At 42.3% G+C, this 19436-nt stretch overlaps 1 protein-coding gene across 1 annotated transcript in view; it reads right to left on the minus strand.

Moving 5' to 3' along the window:
• Positions 1-19436, minus strand: part of LOC124037372 (mitochondrial glutamate carrier 1-like) — a 99973-nt gene that overhangs the window by 64282 nt on the left and 16255 nt on the right. The window contains exons 3-5 of the mRNA XM_046352074.1: positions 18805-18930; positions 13956-14011; positions 12277-12367 (exon numbers count right to left, since the gene is read on the minus strand). Of these exons, the coding sequence (XP_046208030.1) occupies positions 12277-12367; positions 13956-14011; positions 18805-18930 (273 nt within the window). The remainder of the gene's footprint in view (positions 1-12276; positions 12368-13955; positions 14012-18804; positions 18931-19436) is intronic.

The raw sequence follows: 19436 nt of genomic DNA on the forward strand, positions 1-19436 counted from the left end.
CAGAGATGGTTTTCCAGTAGTCTGACAGAGATGGTTTTCCAGTAGTCTGACAGAGATGGTTTTCCAGTTTTCCAGTAGTCTGACAGAGATGGTTTTCCAGTAGTTTTCCAGTAGTCTGACAGAGATGGTTTTCCAGTAGTCTGACAGAGATGGTTTTCCAGTAGTTTTCCAGTAGTCTGACAGAGATGGTTTTCCAGTAGTTTTCCAGTAGTTTTCCAGTAGTTTTCCAGTAGTCTGACAGAGATGGTTTTCCAGTAGTGTTCCAGTAGTCTGACAGAGATGGTTTTCCAGTAGTCTGACAGAGATGGTTTTCCAGTAGTTTCCAGTAGTCTGACAGAGATGGTTTTCCAGTAGTCTGACAGAGATGGTTTTCCAGTAGTTTTCCAGTAGTCTGACAGAGATGGTTTTCCAGTAGTGTTCCAGTAGTCTGACAGAGATGGTTTTCCAGTAGTGTTCCAGTAGTCTGACAGAGATGGTTTTCCAGTAGTTTTCCAGTAGTCTGACAGAGATGGTTTTCCAGTAGTGTTCCAGTACTGACAGAGATGGTTTTCCAGTTTTCCAGTAGTCTGACAGAGATGGTTTTCCAGTAGTTTTCCAGTAGTTTTCCAGTAGTTTTCCAGTAGTCTGACAGAGATGGTTTTCCAGTAGTGTTCCAGTAGTCTGACAGAGATGGTTTTCCAGTAGTGTTCCAGTAGTCTGACAGAGATGGTTTTCCAGTAGTCTGACAGAGATGGTTTTCCAGTAGTTTTCCAGTAGTCTGACAGAGATGGTTTTCCAGTAGTCTGACAGAGATGGTTTTCCAGTAGTTTGACAGTAGATGGTTTCCAGTAGTTTTCCAGTAGTCTGACAGAGATGGTTTTCCAGTAGTGTTCCAGTAGTCTGACAGAGATGGTTTTCCAGTAGTCTGACAGAGATGGTTTTCCAGTAGTGTTCCAGTAGTCTGACAGAGATGGTTTTCCAGTAGTGTTCCAGTAGTCTGACAGAGATGGTTTTCCAGTAGTGTTCCAGTAGTCTGACAGAGATGGTTTTCCAGTCGTGTTCCAGTAGCGTGACAGAGATGGTTTTCCAGTAGTCTGACAGAGATGGTTTTCCAGTAGTTTTCCAGTAGTTTTCCAGTAGTTTTCCAGTAGTGACAGAGATGGTTTTCCAGTAGTCTGACAGAGATGGTTTTCCAGTAGTCTGGCAGAGATGGTTTTCCAGTAGTCTGACAGAGATGGTTTCCAGTAGTTTTCCAGTAGTGTTCCAGTAGTCTGACAGAGATGGTTTTCCAGTAGTCTGGCAGAGATGGTTTTCCAGTAGTGTTCCAGTAGTCTGACAGAGATGGTTTTCCAGTAGTGTCTGCAGAGATGGTTTTCCAGTAGTCTGACAGAGATGGTTTTCCAGTAGTGTTCCAGTAGTCTGACAGAGATGGTTTTCCAGTCTGGCAGAGATGGTTCCAGTAGTGTTCCAGTAGTCTGACAGAGATGGTTTTCCAGTAGTGTTCCAGTAGTCTGACAGAGATGGTTTTCCAGTAGTCTGGCAGAGATGGTTTTCCAGTAGTCGTGACAGAGATGGTTTTCCAGTAGTCTGGCAGAGATGGTTTCCAGTAGTTTTCCAGTAGTGTTCCAGTAGTCTGACAGAGATGGTTTTCCAGTAGTAGTGTTCCAGTAGTCTGACAGAGATGGTTTTCCAGTAGTCTGGCAGAGATGGTTTCCCAGTAGTTTTCCAGTAGTGTTCCAGTAGTCTGACAGAGATGGTTTTCCAGTAGTCTGGCAGAGATGGTTTTCCAGTAGTCTGACAGAGATAGTTTTCCAGTAGTCTGACAGAGATGGTTTTCAGAGATGGTTTTCCAGTAGTCTGGCAGAGATGGTTTCCCAGTAGTTTTCCAGTAGTGTTCCAGTAGTCTGACAGAGATGGTTTTCCAGTAGTCTGACAGAGATGGTTTTCCAGTAGTCTGACAGAGATGGTTTTCCAGTAGTCTGACAGAGATGGTTTTCCAGTAGTCTGACAGAGATGGTTTTCCAGTAGTCTGACAGAGATGGTTTTCCAGTAGTCTGGCAGAGATGGTTTTCCAGTAGTCTGACAGAGATGGTTTTCCAGTAGTCTGACAGAGATGGTTTTCCAGTAGTCTGGCAGAGATGGTTTCCCAGTAGTTTTCCATTAGTGTTCCAGTAGTCTGGCAGAGATGGTTTCCCAGTAGTTTTCCAGTAGTGTTCCAGTAGTCTGACAGAGATGGTTTTCCAGTAGACTGACAGAGATGGTTTTCCAGTAGTCTGGCAGAGATGGTTTTCCAGTAGTCTGACAGAGATGGTTTTCCAGTAGTCTGACAGAGATGGTTTTCCAGTAGTCTGGCAGAGATGGTTTTCCAGTAGTCTGGCAGAGATGGTTTTCCAGTAGTCTGACAGAGATGGTTTTCCAGTAGTCTGACAGAGATGGTTTTCCAGTAGTCTGACAGAGATGGTTTTCCAGTAGTGTTCCAGTAGTCTGACAGAGATGGTTTTCCAGTAGTCTGACAGATATGGTTTTCCAGTAGTCTGACAGAGATGGTTTTCCAGTAGTTTTCCAGTAGTTTTCCAGTAGTTTTCCAGTAGTCTGACAGAGATGGTTTTACAGTAGTGTTCCAGTAGTCTGACAGAGATGGTTTTCCAGTAGTCTGACAGAGATGGTTTTCCAGTAGTGTTCCAGTAGTCTGACAGAGATGGTTTTCCAGTAGTGTTCCAGTAGTCTGACAGAGATGGTTTTCCAGTAGTGTTCCAGTAGTCTGACAGAGATGGTTTTCCAGTCGTGTTCCAGTAGCGTGACAGAGATGGTTTTCCAGTAGTCTGGCAGAGATGGTTTCCCAGTAGTTTTCCAGTAGTGTTCCAGTAGTCTGACAGAGATGGTTTTCCAGTAGTCTGGCAGAGATGGTTTTCCAGTAGTCTGACAGAGATGGTTTTCCAGTAGTCTGGCAGAGATGGTTTTCCAGTAGTCTGACAGAGATGGTTTCCCAGTAGTTTTCCAGTAGTGTTCCAGTAGTCTGACAGAGATGGTTTTCCAGTAGTCTGGCAGAGATGGTTTCCCAGTAGTTTTCCAGTAGTGTTCCAGTAGTCTGACAGAGATGGTTTTCCAGTAGTCTGGCAGAGATGGTTTTCCAGTAGTCTGGCAGAGATGGTTTCCCAGTAGTTTTCCAGTAGTGTTCCAGTAGTCTGACAGAGATGGTTTTCCAGTAGTCTGGCAGAGATGGTTTTCCAGTAGTTCCAGTAGTCTGACAGAGATGGTTTTCCAGTAGTCTGACAGAGATGGTTTTCCAGTAGTCTGGCAGAGATGGTTTCCCAGTAGTTTTCCAGTAGTGTTCCAGTAGTCTGACAGAGATGGTTTTCCAGTAGTCTGGCAGAGATGGTTTTCCAGTAGTCTGACAGAGATGGTTTCCCAGTAGTTTTCCAGTAGTGTTCCAGTAGTCTGACAGAGATGGTTTTCCAGTAGTCTGGCAGAGATGGTTTCCCAGTAGTTTTCCAGTAGTGTTCCAGTAGTCTGACAGAGATGGTTTTCCAGTAGTCTGGCAGAGATGGTTTTCCAGTAGTCTGGCAGAGATGGTTTCCCAGTAGTTTTCCAGTAGTGTTCCAGTAGTCTGACAGAGATGGTTTTCCAGTAGTCTGGCAGAGATGGTTTTCCAGTAGTGTTCCAGTAGTCTGACAGAGATGGTTTTCCAGTAGTGTTCCAGTAGTCTGACAGAGATGGTTTTCCAGTAGTCTGGCAGAGATGGTTTTCCAGTAGTGTTCCAGTAGCGTGACAGAGATGGTTTTCCAGTAGTCTGGCAGAGATGGTTTCCCAGTAGTTTTCCAGTAGTGTTCCAGTAGTCTGACAGAGATGGTTTTCCAGTAGTCTGGCAGAGATGGTTTTCCAGTAGTCTGACAGAGATGGTTTTCCAGTAGTCTGGCAGAGATGGTTTTCCAGTAGTTTTCCAGTAGTCTGGCAGAGATGGTTTCCCAGTAGTTTTCCAGTAGTGTTCCAGTAGTCTGACAGAGATGGTTTTCCAGTAGTCTGGCAGAGATGGTTTCCCAGTAGTTTTCCAGTAGTGTTCCAGTAGTCTGACAGAGATGGTTTTCCAGTAGTCTGGCAGAGATGGTTTTCCAGTAGTCTGACAGAGATGGTTTTCCAGTAGTCTGACAGAGATGGTTTTCCAGTAGTCTGGCAGAGATGGTTTCCCAGTAGTTTTCCAGTAGTGTTCCAGTAGTCTGACAGAGATGGTTTTCCAGTAGTCTGACAGAGATGGTTTTCCAGTAGTCTGACAGAGATGGTTTTCCAGTAGTCTGACAGAGATGGTTTTCCAGTAGTCTGACAGAGATGGTTTTCCAGTAGTCTGACAGAGATGGTTTTCCAGTAGTCTGGCAGAGATGGTTTTCCAGTAGTCTGACAGAGATGGTTTTCCAGTAGTCTGACAGAGATGGTTTTCCAGTAGTCTGGCAGAGATGGTTTCCCAGTAGTTTTCCAGTAGTGTTCCAGTAGTCTGGCAGAGATGGTTTCCCAGTAGTTTTCCAGTAGTGTTCCAGTAGTCTGACAGAGATGGTTTTCCAGTAGACTGACAGAGATGGTTTTCCAGTAGTCTGGCAGAGATGGTTTTCCAGTAGTCTGACAGAGATGGTTTTCCAGTAGTCTGACAGAGATGGTTTTCCAGTAGTCTGGCAGAGATGGTTTTCCAGTAGTCTGGCAGAGATGGTTTTCCAGTAGTCTGACAGAGATGGTTTTCCAGTAGTCTGACAGAGATGGTTTTCCAGTAGTCTGACAGAGATGGTTTTCCAGTAGTGTTCCAGTAGTCTGACAGAGATGGTTTTCCAGTAGTCTGACAGATATGGTTTTCCAGTAGTCTGACAGAGATGGTTTTCCAGTAGTTTTCCAGTAGTTTTCCAGTAGTTTTCCAGTAGTCTGACAGAGATGGTTTTACAGTAGTGTTCCAGTAGTCTGACAGAGATGGTTTTCCAGTAGTCTGACAGAGATGGTTTTCCAGTAGTGTTCCAGTAGTCTGACAGAGATGGTTTTCCAGTAGTGTTCCAGTAGTCTGACAGAGATGGTTTTCCAGTAGTGTTCCAGTAGTCTGACAGAGATGGTTTTCCAGTCGTGTTCCAGTAGCGTGACAGAGATGGTTTTCCAGTAGTCTGGCAGAGATGGTTTCCCAGTAGTTTTCCAGTAGTGTTCCAGTAGTCTGACAGAGATGGTTTTCCAGTAGTCTGGCAGAGATGGTTTTCCAGTAGTCTGACAGAGATGGTTTTCCAGTAGTCTGGCAGAGATGGTTTTCCAGTAGTCTGACAGAGATGGTTTCCCAGTAGTTTTCCAGTAGTGTTCCAGTAGTCTGACAGAGATGGTTTTCCAGTAGTCTGGCAGAGATGGTTTCCAGTAGTTTTCCAGTAGTGTTCCAGTAGTCTGACAGAGATGGTTTTCCAGTAGTCTGGCAGAGATGGTTTTCCAGTAGTCTGGCAGAGATGGTTTCCCAGTAGTTTTCCAGTAGTGTTCCAGTAGTCTGACAGAGATGGTTTTCCAGTAGTCTGGCAGAGATGGTTTTCCAGTAGTGTTCCAGTAGTCTGACAGAGATGGTTTTCCAGTAGTGTTCCAGTAGTCTGACAGAGATGGTTTTCCAGTAGTCTGGCAGAGATGGTTTTCCAGTAGTGTTCCAGTAGCGTGACAGAGATGGTTTTCCAGTAGTCTGGCAGAGATGGTTTCCCAGTAGTTTACCAGTAGTGTTCCAGTAGTCTGACAGAGATGGTTTTCCAGTAGTCTGGCAGAGATGGTTTTCCAGTAGTCTGACAGAGATGGTTTTCCAGTAGTCTGGCAGAGATGGTTTTCCAGTAGTTTTCCAGTAGTCTGGCAGAGATGGTTTCCCAGTAGTTTTCCAGTAGTGTTCCAGTAGTCTGACAGAGATGGTTTTCCAGTAGTCTGGCAGAGATGGTTTCCCAGTAGTTTTCCAGTAGTGTTCCAGTAGTCTGACAGAGATGGTTTTCCAGTAGTCTGGCAGAGATGGTTTTCCAGTAGTCTGACAGAGATGGTTTTCCAGTAGTCTGACAGAGATGGTTTTCCAGTAGTCTGGCAGAGATGGTTTCCCAGTAGTTTTCCAGTAGTGTTCCAGTAGTCTGACAGAGATGGTTTTCCAGTAGTCTGACAGAGATGGTTTTCCAGTAGTCTGACAGAGATGGTTTTCCAGTAGTCTGACAGAGATGGTTTTCCAGTAGTCTGACAGAGATGGTTTTCCAGTAGTCTGACAGAGATGGTTTTCCAGTAGTCTGGCAGAGATGGTTTTCCAGTAGTCTGACAGAGATGGTTTTCCAGTAGTCTGACAGAGATGGTTTTCCAGTAGTCTGGCAGAGATGGTTTCCCAGTAGTTTTCCAGTAGTGTTCCAGTAGTCTGGCAGAGATGGTTTCCCAGTAGTTTTCCAGTAGTGTTCCAGTAGTCTGACAGAGATGGTTTTCCAGTAGACTGACAGAGATGGTTTTCCAGTAGTCTGGCAGAGATGGTTTTCCAGTAGTCTGACAGAGATGGTTTTCCAGTAGTCTGACAGAGATGGTTTTCCAGTAGTCTGGCAGAGATGGTTTTCCAGTAGTCTGGCAGAGATGGTTTTCCAGTAGTCTGACAGAGATGGTTTTCCAGTAGTCTGACAGAGATGGTTTTCCAGTAGTCTGACAGAGATGGTTTTCCAGTAGTCTGGCAGAGATGGTTTCCCAGTAGTTTTCCAGTAGTGTTCCAGTAGTCTGACAGAGATGGTTTTCCAGTAGTCTGGCAGAGATGGTTTTCCAGTAGTCTGGCAGAGATGGTTTTCCAGTAGTCTGGCAGAGATGGTTTTCCAGTAGTGTTCCAGTAGTGTTCCAGTAGTCTGACAGAGATGGTTTTCCAGTAGTCTGACAGAGATGGTTTTCCAGTAGTCTGGCAGAGATGGTTTTCCAGTAGTCTGACAGAGATGGTTTTCCAGTAGTCTGACAGAGATGGTTTTCCAGTAGTTTTCCAGTAGTGTTCCAGTAGTCTGACAGAGATGGTTTTCCAGTAGTCTGGCAGAGATGGTTTTCCAGTAGTCTGACAGAGATGGTTTTCCAGTAGTCTGACAGAGATGGTTTTCCAGTAGTCTGACAGAGATGGTTTTCCAGTAGTCTGGCAGAGATGGTTTCCCAGTAGTTTTCCAGTAGTGTTCCAGTAGTCTGACAGAGATGGTTTTCCAGTAGTCTGGCAGAGATGGTTTTCCAGTAGTCTGGCAGAGATGGTTTTCCAGTAGTCTGGCAGAGATGGTTTTCCAGTAGTGTTCCAGTAGTGTTCCAGTAGTCTGACAGAGATGGTTTTCCAGTAGTCTGACAGAGATGGTTTTCCAGTAGTCTGGCAGAGATGGTTTTCCAGTAGTCTGACAGAGATGGTTTTCCAGTAGTCTGACAGAGATGGTTTTCCAGTAGTTTTCCAGTAGTGTTCCAGTAGTCTGGCAGAGATGGTTTTCCAGTAGTCTGGCAGAGATGGTTTTCCAGTAGTCTGGCAGAGATGGTTTTCCAGTAGTCTGACAGAGATGGTTTTCCAGTAGTCTGACAGAGATGGTTTTCCAGTAGTCTGACAGAGATGGTTTTCCAGTAGTCTGACAGAGATGGTTTTCCAGTAGTCTGGCAGAGATGGTTTCCCAGTAGTTTTCCAGTAGTGTTCCAGTAGTCTGACAGAGATGGTTTTCCAGTAGTCTGACAGAGATGGTTTTCCAGTAGTCTGACAGAGATGGTTTTCCAGTAGTCTGACAGAGATGGTTTTCCAGTAGTCTGACAGAGATGGTTTTCCAGTAGTCTGACAGAGATGGTTTTCCAGTAGTCTGGCAGAGATGGTTTTCCAGTAGTCTGACAGAGATGGTTTTCCAGTAGTCTGACAGAGATGGTTTTCCAGTAGTCTGGCAGAGATGGTTTCCAGTAGTTTTCCAGTAGTGTTCCAGTAGTCTGGCAGAGATGGTTTCCCAGTAGTTTTCCAGTAGTGTTCCAGTAGTCTGACAGAGATGGTTTTCTAGTAGTCTGACAGAGATGGTTTTCCAGTAGTCTGGCAGAGATGGTTTTCCAGTAGTCTGACAGAGATGGTTTTCCAGTAGTCTGACAGAGATGGTTTTCCAGTAGTCTGGCAGAGATGGTTTTCCAGTAGTCTGGCAGAGATGGTTTTCCAGTAGTCTGACAGAGATGGTTTTCCAGTAGTCTGACAGAGATGGTTTTCCAGTAGTCTGACAGAGATGGTTTTCCAGTAGTCTGGCAGAGATGGTTTCCCAGTAGTTTTCCAGTAGTGTTCCAGTAGTCTGACAGAGATGGTTTTCCAGTAGTCTGGCAGAGATGGTTTTCCAGTAGTCTGGCAGAGATGGTTTTCCAGTAGTCTGGCAGAGATGGTTTTCCAGTAGTGTTCCAGTAGTGTTCCAGTAGTCTGACAGAGATGGTTTTCCAGTAGTCTGACAGAGATGGTTTTCCAGTAGTCTGGCAGAGATGGTTTTCCAGTAGTCTGACAGAGATGGTTTTCCAGTAGTCTGACAGAGATGGTTTTCCAGTAGTTTTCCAGTAGTGTTCCAGTAGTCTGACAGAGATGGTTTTCCAGTAGTCTGGCAGAGATGGTTTTCCAGTAGTCTGACAGAGATGGTTTTCCAGTAGTCTGACAGAGATGGTTTTCCAGTAGTCTGACAGAGATGGTTTTCCAGTAGTCTGGCAGAGATGGTTTCCCAGTAGTTTTCCAGTAGTGTTCCAGTAGTCTGACAGAGATGGTTTTCCAGTAGTCTGGCAGAGATGGTTTTCCAGTAGTCTGGCAGAGATGGTTTTCCAGTAGTCTGGCAGAGATGGTTTTCCAGTAGTGTTCCAGTAGTGTTCCAGTAGTCTGACAGAGATGGTTTTCCAGTAGTCTGACAGAGATGGTTTTCCAGTAGTCTGGCAGAGATGGTTTTCCAGTAGTCTGACAGAGATGGTTTTCCAGTAGTCTGACAGAGATGGTTTTCCAGTAGTTTTCCAGTAGTGTTCCAGTAGTCTGGCAGAGATGGTTTTCCAGTAGTCTGGCAGAGATGGTTTTCCAGTAGTCTGGCAGAGATGGTTTTCCAGTAGTCTGACAGAGATGGTTTTCCAGTAGTCTGACAGAGATGGTTTTCCAGTAGTCTGACAGAGATGGTTTTCCAGTAGTCTGACAGAGATGGTTTTCCAGTAGTCTGACAGAGATGGTTTTCCAGTAGTCTGACAGAGATGGTTTTCCAGTAGTCTGACAGAGATGGTTTTCCAGTAGTCTGACAGAGATGGTTTTCCAGTAGTCTGACAGAGATGGTTTCCCAGTAGTTTTCCAGTAGTGTTCCAGTAGTCTGACAGAGATAGTGTTCCAGTAGTCTGACAGAGATGGTTTTCCAGTAGTCTGACAGAGATGGTTTTCCAGTAGTCTGACAGAGATGGTTTTCCAGTAGTCTGACAGAGATGGTTTTCCAGTAGTCTGGCAGAGATGGTTTTCCAGTAGTCTGGCAGAGATGGTTTTCCAGTAGTCTGGCAGAGATGGTTTTCCAGTAGTTTTCCAGTAGTCTGACAGAGATGGTTTTCCAGTAGTTTTCCAGTAGTCTGACAGAGATGGTTTTCCAGTAGTGTTCCAGTAGTCTGACAGAGATGGTTTTCCAGTAGTTTTCCAGTAGTCTGACAGAGATGGTTTTCCAGTAGTGTTCCAGTAGTCTGACAGAGATGGTTTTCCAGTAGTGTTCCAGTAGTCTGACAGAGATGGTTTTCCAGTAGTCTGACAGAGATGGTTTTCCAGTAGTCTGACAGAGATGGTTTTCCAGTAGTGTTCCAGTAGTCTGACAGAGATGGTTTTCCAGTAGTCTGACAGAGATGGTTTTCCAGTAGTGTTCCAGTAGTCTGACAGAGATGGTTTTCCAGTAGTCTGACAGAGATGGTTTTCCAGTAGTCTGACAGAGATGGTTTTCCAGTAGTCTGACAGAGATGGTTTTCCAGTAGTCTGACAGAGATGGTTTTCCAGTAGTCTGACAGAGATGGTTTTCCAGTAGTCTGACAGAGATGGTTTTCCAGTAGTCTGGCAGAGATGGTTTTCCAGTAGTCTGACAGAGATGGTTTTCCAGTAGTCTGGCAGAGATGGTTTTCCAGTAGTCTGACAGAGATGGTTTTCCAGTAGTCTGACAGAGATGGTTTTCCAGTAGTCTGACAGAGATGGTTTTCCAGTAGTCTGACAGAGATGGTTTTCCAGTAGTCTGGCAGAGATGGTTTTCCAGTAGTCTGACAGAGATGGTTTTCCAGTAGTCTGACAGAGATGGTTTTCCAGTAGTCTGACAGAGATGGTTTTCCAGTAGTCTGACAGAGATGGTTTTCCAGTAGTCTGGCAGAGATGGTTTCCCAGTAGTCTGACAGAGATGGTGTTCCAGTAGTCTGACAGAGATGGTGTTCCAGTAGTCTGACAGAGATGGTTTTCCAGTAGTCTGACAGAGATGGTGTTCCAGTAGTCTGACAGAGATGGTGTTCCAGTAGTGTTCCAGTAGTCTGACAGAGATGGTGTTCCAGTAGTGTTCCAGTAGTCTGACAGAGATGGTTTTCCAGTAGTCTGACAGAGATGGTGTTCCAGTAGTCTGACAGAGATGGTGTTCCAGTAGTGTTCCAGTAGTCTGACAGAGATGGTTTTCCAGTAGTCTGACAGAGATGGTTTTCCAGTAGTCTGACAGAGATGGTTTTCCAGTAGTCTGACAGAGATGGTTTTCCAGTAGTCTGACAGAGATGGTTTTCCAGTAGTCTGGCAGAGATGGTTTTCCAGTAGTCTGACAGAGATGGTTTTCCAGTAGTGTTCCAGTAGTCTGACAGAGATGGTTTTCCAGTAGTCTGGCAGAGATGGTTTTCCAGTAGTCTGGCAGAGATGGTTTTCCAGTAGTCTGGCAGAGATGGTTTTCCAGTAGTTTTCCAGTAGTCTGACAGAGATGGTTTTCCAGTAGTTTTCCAGTAGTCTGACAGAGATGGTTTTCCAGTAGTGTTCCAGTAGTCTGACAGAGATGGTTTTCCAGTAGTTTTCCAGTAGTCTGACAGAGATGGTTTTCCAGTAGTGTTCCAGTAGTGTTCCAGTAGTCTGACAGAGATGGTTTTCCAGTAGTCTGGCAGAGATGGTTTTCCAGTAGTCTGGCAGAGATGGTTTTCCAGTAGTCTGGCAGAGATGGTTTTCCAGTAGTTTTCCAGTAGTCTGACAGAGATGGTTTTCCAGTAGTTTTCCAGTAGTCTGACAGAGATGGTTTTCCAGTAGTGTTCCAGTAGTCTGACAGAGATGGTTTTCCAGTAGTTTTCCAGTAGTCTGACAGAGATGGTTTTCCAGTAGTGTTCCAGTAGTGTTCCAGTAGTCTGACAGAGATGGTTTTCCAGTAGTCTGACAGAGATGGTGTTCCAGTAGTCTGACAGAGATGGTGTTCCAGTAGTGTTCCAGTAGTGTTCCAGTAGTGTTCCAGTAGTGTTCCAGTAGTGTTCCAGTAGTGTTCCAGTAGTCTGACAGAGATGGTAATCCTTGCTGTCAGTATTTTGAAGGATTAACAGGTTTTTGTTTCTCTCTCTATCTACATCGCTTTCTTTCTCAATCTCTCTCTCTGTGCCTCTCTATCTCTCTTTCTCTGTGTATGTCTCTCTCTCTTGATGGCCGTCTATCTGGCTGTCTCTCTTTCTCAGTTCAATGGGTGTTATTGGCATGGGAAACATTTACATTGCCAAAGCAAGTGAAATAGACAATAAACAAAAGTAAAATAAACAATCAAAACTGAGCAGTAAGTTCACATGATTAACTAAAGCAGAAAGTTAAAGTAGAAAACCAATCAAAGAAACATCATGTGTTCCAAATTGTACACTATTCCTTATTTAGTGCACTTCTTTGTACCAGGCCCCATAGGGATCAGGTCAAAATTAGTGCCCTATATATAGGGAATAGGGTGCCAGCTCTGGTCTAAAGTAGTGCCCTATATAGGGAATAGGGTGGCAGCTCTGGTCTAAAGTAGTGCACTATAAAGGGAATAGTGTGCCAGCTCTGGTCTAAAGTAGTGCCCTATATAGGGAATAGGGTACCATTTGGAACGACGACACAGTGAAACAGAGAGCCCAACGTGTCAGGGATTGTGTTGGCTCAGAGACCTCTCTTTCACTCTGTGTATGTCTGCATGTGTGTGTGTGTGTGTGTGTGTGTGTGTGTGTGTGTGTGTGTGTGTGTGTGTGTGTGTGTGTGTGTGTGTGTGTGTGTGTGTGTGTGTGTGTGTGTGTGTGTGTGTGTGTGTGTGTGTGTGTGTGTGTGTGTGTGTGTGTGTGTGTGTGTGTGTGTGTTCGTGTGTCTTAGTCATCACATCTTACCCATCCTTGGAGAGGTATTGTCTGAAGAAGTCATTTGCTGCTAGCTTGATGGCTTTCTCTGGCGTGACCAGGGTTAGGTTCACCGCAGACCCTGTAACAATGAGAGGAAGTGAGAGACAGAGATGGAAGGAGAAGGAGTGGAGAAGGAGCGAGAGAGAGATGGAGGGGAGGGAGAGTGAGAGAGTCAGATGGAGGGGAGGGAGAGTGAGAGAGAGTCAGATGGAGGGGAGGGAGAGTGAGAGAGAGTCAGAGAGAGGGGAGGGAGAGAGAGAGAGAGAGCAAGAGAGATGGAGGGAGGAGGGGAGAGCAAGAGAGATGGAGAGAGGGAGAGAAAGAAGAAAGAGGTAGAGAGAGACAGAGAGGAGAGAGAGAGGGGGGGAGGGAGAGCGAGAGAAAGAGGCAGAGAGAGGGGAGGGAGAGCGAGAGAGAGAGGCAGAGAGAGGGGAGGGAGAGCAAGAGAGAGAGGCAGAGAGAGGGGATAGAGAGTGAGAGAGAGGGGCAGAGAGAGACAGAGAGGAGAGAGAGAGAGACAGAGAGGAGAAAGAGAGAGAGAGAGAGATCAAGAGAGAGAGAGAGAAGAGAGAGAGAGAGAGAGAGAGAGAGAGAGAGAGAGAGAGAGAGAGAGAGAGAGAGAGAGAGAGAGAGAGAGAGAGAGAGAGAGAGAGAGAGGAGAAAGAGAGAGAGAGGAGAAAGAGAGGAGAGAGTAGGAGAGGGAGAGAGAGACAGAGAGGAGAAAGAGAGGAGAGAGTAGGAGAGAGAGAGACAGAGAGGAGAAAGAGAGAGACAGAGGGACAGAGAGAGAGGGGAGGGAGAGCGAGAAAGAGAGGCAGAGAGAGGGGAGGGAGAGAAAGAAGAGAGAGAGGCAGAGAGAGAAGGAGAGGAGAAAGAGAGAGACAGAGAGGAGAAAGAGAGAGAGTAGGAGAGAGAGAGTAGAAAAGAGAGAGAGAGACAGAGAGGAGAAAGAGAGACAGAGAGAAAGAGAGAGACAGAGAGAAGAAATAGAGAGAGAAAGAGAGAGAGAGAGAGAGAGAGAGAGAGAGAGAGAGAGAGAGAGAGAGAGAGAGAGAGAGAGAGAGAGAGAGAGAGAGAGAGAGAGAGAGAGAGAGAGAGGAGAAAGAGAGTAGGAGAGAGAGAGGAGAAAGAGAGTAGGAGAGAGAGAGAGAGACAGAGAGGAGAAAGAGAGAGAGAGAGACAGAGTGAGAGGAATTGTGATTTTCCCAGTCACACACAGCAGGCATGTTGTAATGTATGGTGGTAACATTTATTTTTGTGCATTATGTTCCCAGACCTGAGGCTGTCCTGTATACCTGAGGATGTCCTGTATACCTGAGGATGTCCTGTATACCTGAGGATGTCCTGTATACCTGAGGCTGTCCTGTATACCTGAGGCTGTCCTGTATACCTGAGGATGTGGTTAGCTGTGTGCTGGTGAGAGTGAGTTGTCTCACAGCTATAAGCAGCTCTGATAGTCTCAGTGTTCAGCAGTGCTCAACAACTTTCAAAAGGACCTCACTGTGCTATGTTTGTCTTTAGTATGTACCTGCCACTTTCTAGTGCACACACACACACACACACACACACACACACACACACACACACACACACACACACACACACACACACACACACACACACACACACACACACACACATACTTCCACGTCCTCACCCGAACCTACCTCTGTACATCCCGAAGTATCCCTCTGAGCGGATGGTCTTGATAAGACAGTCAGACCTACAAGACACAACCAACTAGTTACTACAACAACTAGTTACTACAACATATAACATCAACTAGTTACTACAACACATAACATCAACTAGTTACTACAACAACTAGTTACTACAACATATAACATCAACTAGTTACTACAACATATAACATCAACTAGTTACTACAACATCAACTAGTTACTACAACATATAACATCAACTAGTTACTACAACATATAACATCAACTAGTTACTACAACATATAACATCAACTAGTTACTACAACATCAACTAGTTACTACAACATATAACATCAACTAGTTACTACAACATATAACATCAACTAGTTACTACAACACATAACATCAACTAGTTACTACAACATATAACATCAACTAGTTACTACAAAATAACATCAACTAGTTACTACAACATCAACTAGTTACTACAACACATAACATCAACTAGTTACTACAACATATAACATCAACTAGTTACTACAACATAACATCAACTAGTTACTACAACACATAACATCAACTAGTTACTACAACATCAACTAGTTACTACAACATATAACATCAACTAGTTACTTCAACACATAACATCAACTAGTTACTACAACATCAACTAGTTACTACAACATAACATCAACTAGTTACTACAACATCAACTAGTTACTACAACATATAACATCAACTAGTTACTACAACATAACATCAACTAGTTACTACAACACATAACATCAACTAGTTACTTCAACACATAACATCAACTAGTTACTACAACATCAACTAGTTACTACAACACATAACATCAACAACTAGTTACTACAACACATAACATCAACTAGTTACTACAACACATAAAATCAACTAGTTACTACAACATATAAAATCAACTAGTTACTACAACATCAACTAGTTACTACAACATAACATCAACTAGTTACTACAACATCAACTAGTTACTACAACACATAACATCAACTAGTGACTACAACAACATAACATCAACTAGTTACTACAACATCAACTAGTTACTACAACATCAACTAGTTACTACAACACATAACATCAACTAGTTACTACAACATATAAAATCAACTAGTTACTACAACATCAACTAGTTACTACAACATATAAACAACTAGTTACTACAACATCAACTAGTTACTACAAACATAACATCAACTAGTTACTACAACACATAACATCAACTAGTTACTACAACATCAACTAGTTACTACAAACATAACATCAACTAGTTACTACAACTATAACATCAACTAGTTACTACAACATCAACTAGTTTACTACAACATCAACTAGTTACTACAACATCAACTAGTTACTACATAACATCAACTAGTTACTATATAACATCAACTAGTTACTACAACATATAACATCAACTAGTTACTACAAACATAACATCAACTAGTTACTACAACATAACATCAACTAGTTACTACAACACATAACATCAACTAGTTACTAAACAACACATAACATCAACTAGTTACTACAACACATAACATCAACTAGTTACTACAACATAACATCAACTAGTTACTACAACACATAACATCAACTAGTTACTACAACATAACATCAACTAGTTACTACAACATCAACTAGTTACTAAACAACACATAACATCACATAACATCAACTAGTTACTACAACACATAACATCAACTAGTTACTACAACATCAACTAGTTACTACAACACATAACATCAACTAGTTACTACAACACATAACATCAACTAGTTACTACAACATCAACTAGTTACTACAACACATAACATCAACTAGTTACTACAACATCAACTAGTTACTACAACATCACCTAGTTACAACAACATAACATCAACTAGTGACTACAACATAACATCAACTAGTTACTACAACACATAACATCAACTAGTTACTACAACACATAACATCAACTAGTTACTACAACACATAACATCAACTAGTTACTAAACAACACATAACATCAACTAGTTACTACAACACATAACATCAACTAGTTACTACAACACATAACATCAACTAGTTACTACAACATACTACATCAACTATTACATCAACTAGTTACATAACATCAACTAGTTACTACAACACATAACATCAACTAGTTACTACAACACATAACATCAACTAGTTACTACAACATATAACATCAACTAGTTACTACAACATCAACTAGTTACTACAACACATAACATCAACTAGTTACTACAACACATAACATCAACTAGTTACTACAACATCAACTAGTTACTACAACATATAACATCAACTAGTTACTACAACATCAACTAGTTACTACAACACATAACATCAACTAGTTACTACAACACATAACATCAACTAGTTACTACAACACATAACATTAACTAGTTACTACAACATATAACATCAACTAGTTACTACAACATCAACTAGTTACTACAACACATAACATCAACTAGTTACTACAACACATAACATCAACTAGTTACTACAACACATAACATTAACTAGTTACTACAACATATAACATCAACTAGTTACTACAACATCAACTAGTTACTACAACACATAACATCAACTAGTTACTACAACACATAACATCAACTAGTTACTACAACATCAACTAGTTACTACAACACATAACATCAACTAGTTACTACAACACATAACATCAACTAGTTACTACAACATATAACATCAACTAGTTACTACAACATCAACTAGTTACTACAACATAACATCAACTAGTTACTACAACATATAACATCAACTAGTTACTACAACATCAACTAGTTACTACAACACATAACATCAACTAGTTACTACAACACATAACATCAACTAGTTACTATAACATCAACTAGTTACTACAACACATAACATCAACTAGTTACTACAACACATAACATCAACTAGTTACTACAACATATAACATCAACTAGTTACTACAACATATAACATCAACTAGTTACTACAACATAACATCAACTAGTTACTACAACATAACATCAACTAGTTACTACAACATATAACATCAACTAGTTACTACAACATCAACTAGTTACTACAACACATAACATCAACTAGTTACTACAACACATAACATCAACTAGTTACTACAACATAACATCAACTAGTTACTACACAACACATAACATCAACTAGTTACTACAACACATAACATCAACTAGTTACTAAACAACACATAACATCAACTAGTTACTAAACAACACATAACATCAACTAGTTACTACAACACATAACATCAACTAGTTACTAAACAACACATAACATCAACTAGTTACTACAACACATAACATCAACTAGTTACTACAACATAACATCAACTAGTTACTACAACACATAACATCAACTAGTTACTACAACACATAACATCAACTAGTTACTACAAATATAAAATCAACTAGTTACTACAACATAACATCAACTAGTTACTACAAACATAACATCAACTAGTTACTACAACACATAACATCAACTAGTTACTAAACAACACATAACATCAACTAGTTACTAAACAACACATAACATCAACTAGTTACTACAACACATAACATCAACTAGTTACTAAACAACACATAACATCAACTAGTTACTAAACAACACATAACATCAACTAGTTACTACAACACATAACATCAACTAGTTACTACAACATAACATCAACTAGTTACTACAACATAACATCAACTAGTTACTACAACACATAACATCAACTAGTTACTACAACACATAACATCAACTAGTTACTACAACATATAAAATCAACTAGTTACTACAATTTCAACTAGTTACTACAACATATAACACCAACTAGTTACTACAACACATAACATCAACTAGTTACTACAAGACACAACCAACTAGTTACTACAATGTATAACATCAACTAGTTACTACAACACACAACATCAACTAGTTACTACAACACACAACATCAACTAGTTACTACAACATATAACATCAACTAGTTACTACAACACATAACATCAACTAGTTACTACAACACACAACATCAACTAGTTACTACAACACATAACATCAACTAGTTACTACAACACATAACATCAACTAGTTACTACAACATACAACATCAACTAGTTACTACAACACATAACATCAACTAGTTACTACAACACATAACATCAACTAGTTACTACAACACACAACATCAACTAGTTACTACAACACATAACATCAACTAGTTACTACAACATCAACTAGTTACTACAACACAACATCAACTAGTTACTACAACACATAACATCAACTAGTTACTACAACACATAACATCAACTAGTTACTTCAACACATAACATCAACTAGTTACTACAACATCAACTAGTTACTACAACACATAACATCAACTAGTTACTACAACATATAACATCAACTAGTTACTACAACACATAACATCAACTAGTTACTACAACACATAACATCAACTAGTTACTACAACATATAACATCAACTAGTTACTACAACATATAACATCAACTAGTTACTACAACATATAACATCAACTAGTTACTACAACACATAACATCAACTAGTTACTACAACATAACAGCATTTGCCTTGATGACAGCAGTGAGTGAGTGAGTGAGTGAGTGAGTGAGTGAGTGAGTGAGTGAGTGAGTGAGTGAGTGAGTGAGTGGGTGACTGAGGTGAGTGAGTGGAGTGAGTGAGTGAAGTGAGTGAGTGAAGTGAGATGGAGAGAGGAGGAAGAGTGAGTGAGGAGTGAGTGGAGAGAGGGAGGAAGGAGATGGACATGCTGGTGTAGAGGCGTGATCCATTTAGCTGGTTCTGCAGGCGGGTCTTGGCCAAGTCAATGGGAAACACACAGCTCACACCAATCAGCCCTGCTATCCCACCGTTTATCAACTTGGCAGGCAAACTGGGGGGAGGAGAGGAGAGAGAGGGAGGGAGGAAGGGAGATGGAGAGAGGTGTAAGAGGGAGGGAGGAAGGGAGATGGAGAGAGGAGGAAGAGGAAGGGAGATGAGAGAGGAGGAAGAGGGAGGGGAAGGGAGATGGAGAGAGGAGGAAGAAGGAGGGGAAGGGAGATGGAGAGAGGAGGAAGAGAGGGAGGAAGGGAGATGGAGAGAGGAGGAAGAGAGAGGGAGGAAGGGAGATGGAGAGAGGGAGGAAGGGAGATGGAGAGAGGAGGAAGAGGGAGGGGAAGGGAGATGGAGAGAGGAGGAAGAGGGAGGGGAAGGGAAGGGAGATGGAGAGAGGAGGAAGAGGGAGGGGAAGGGAGATGGACATGGGGAGGAAGAGGGAGGGAGGAAGGGAGATGGAGAGAGGGGGAGGGGATGGAGAGAGGAGAAGGGAGGGGAAGGGGAGGAGAGAGGAGGAAGAGGGAGGGGAAGGGAGATGGAGAGAGGAGGAAGAGGGAGGGGAAG

Source organism: Oncorhynchus gorbuscha, linkage group LG06, assembly GCF_021184085.1.
Source record: "Oncorhynchus gorbuscha isolate QuinsamMale2020 ecotype Even-year linkage group LG06, OgorEven_v1.0, whole genome shotgun sequence".
Lineage (NCBI taxonomy): Eukaryota > Metazoa > Chordata > Actinopteri > Salmoniformes > Salmonidae > Oncorhynchus > Oncorhynchus gorbuscha.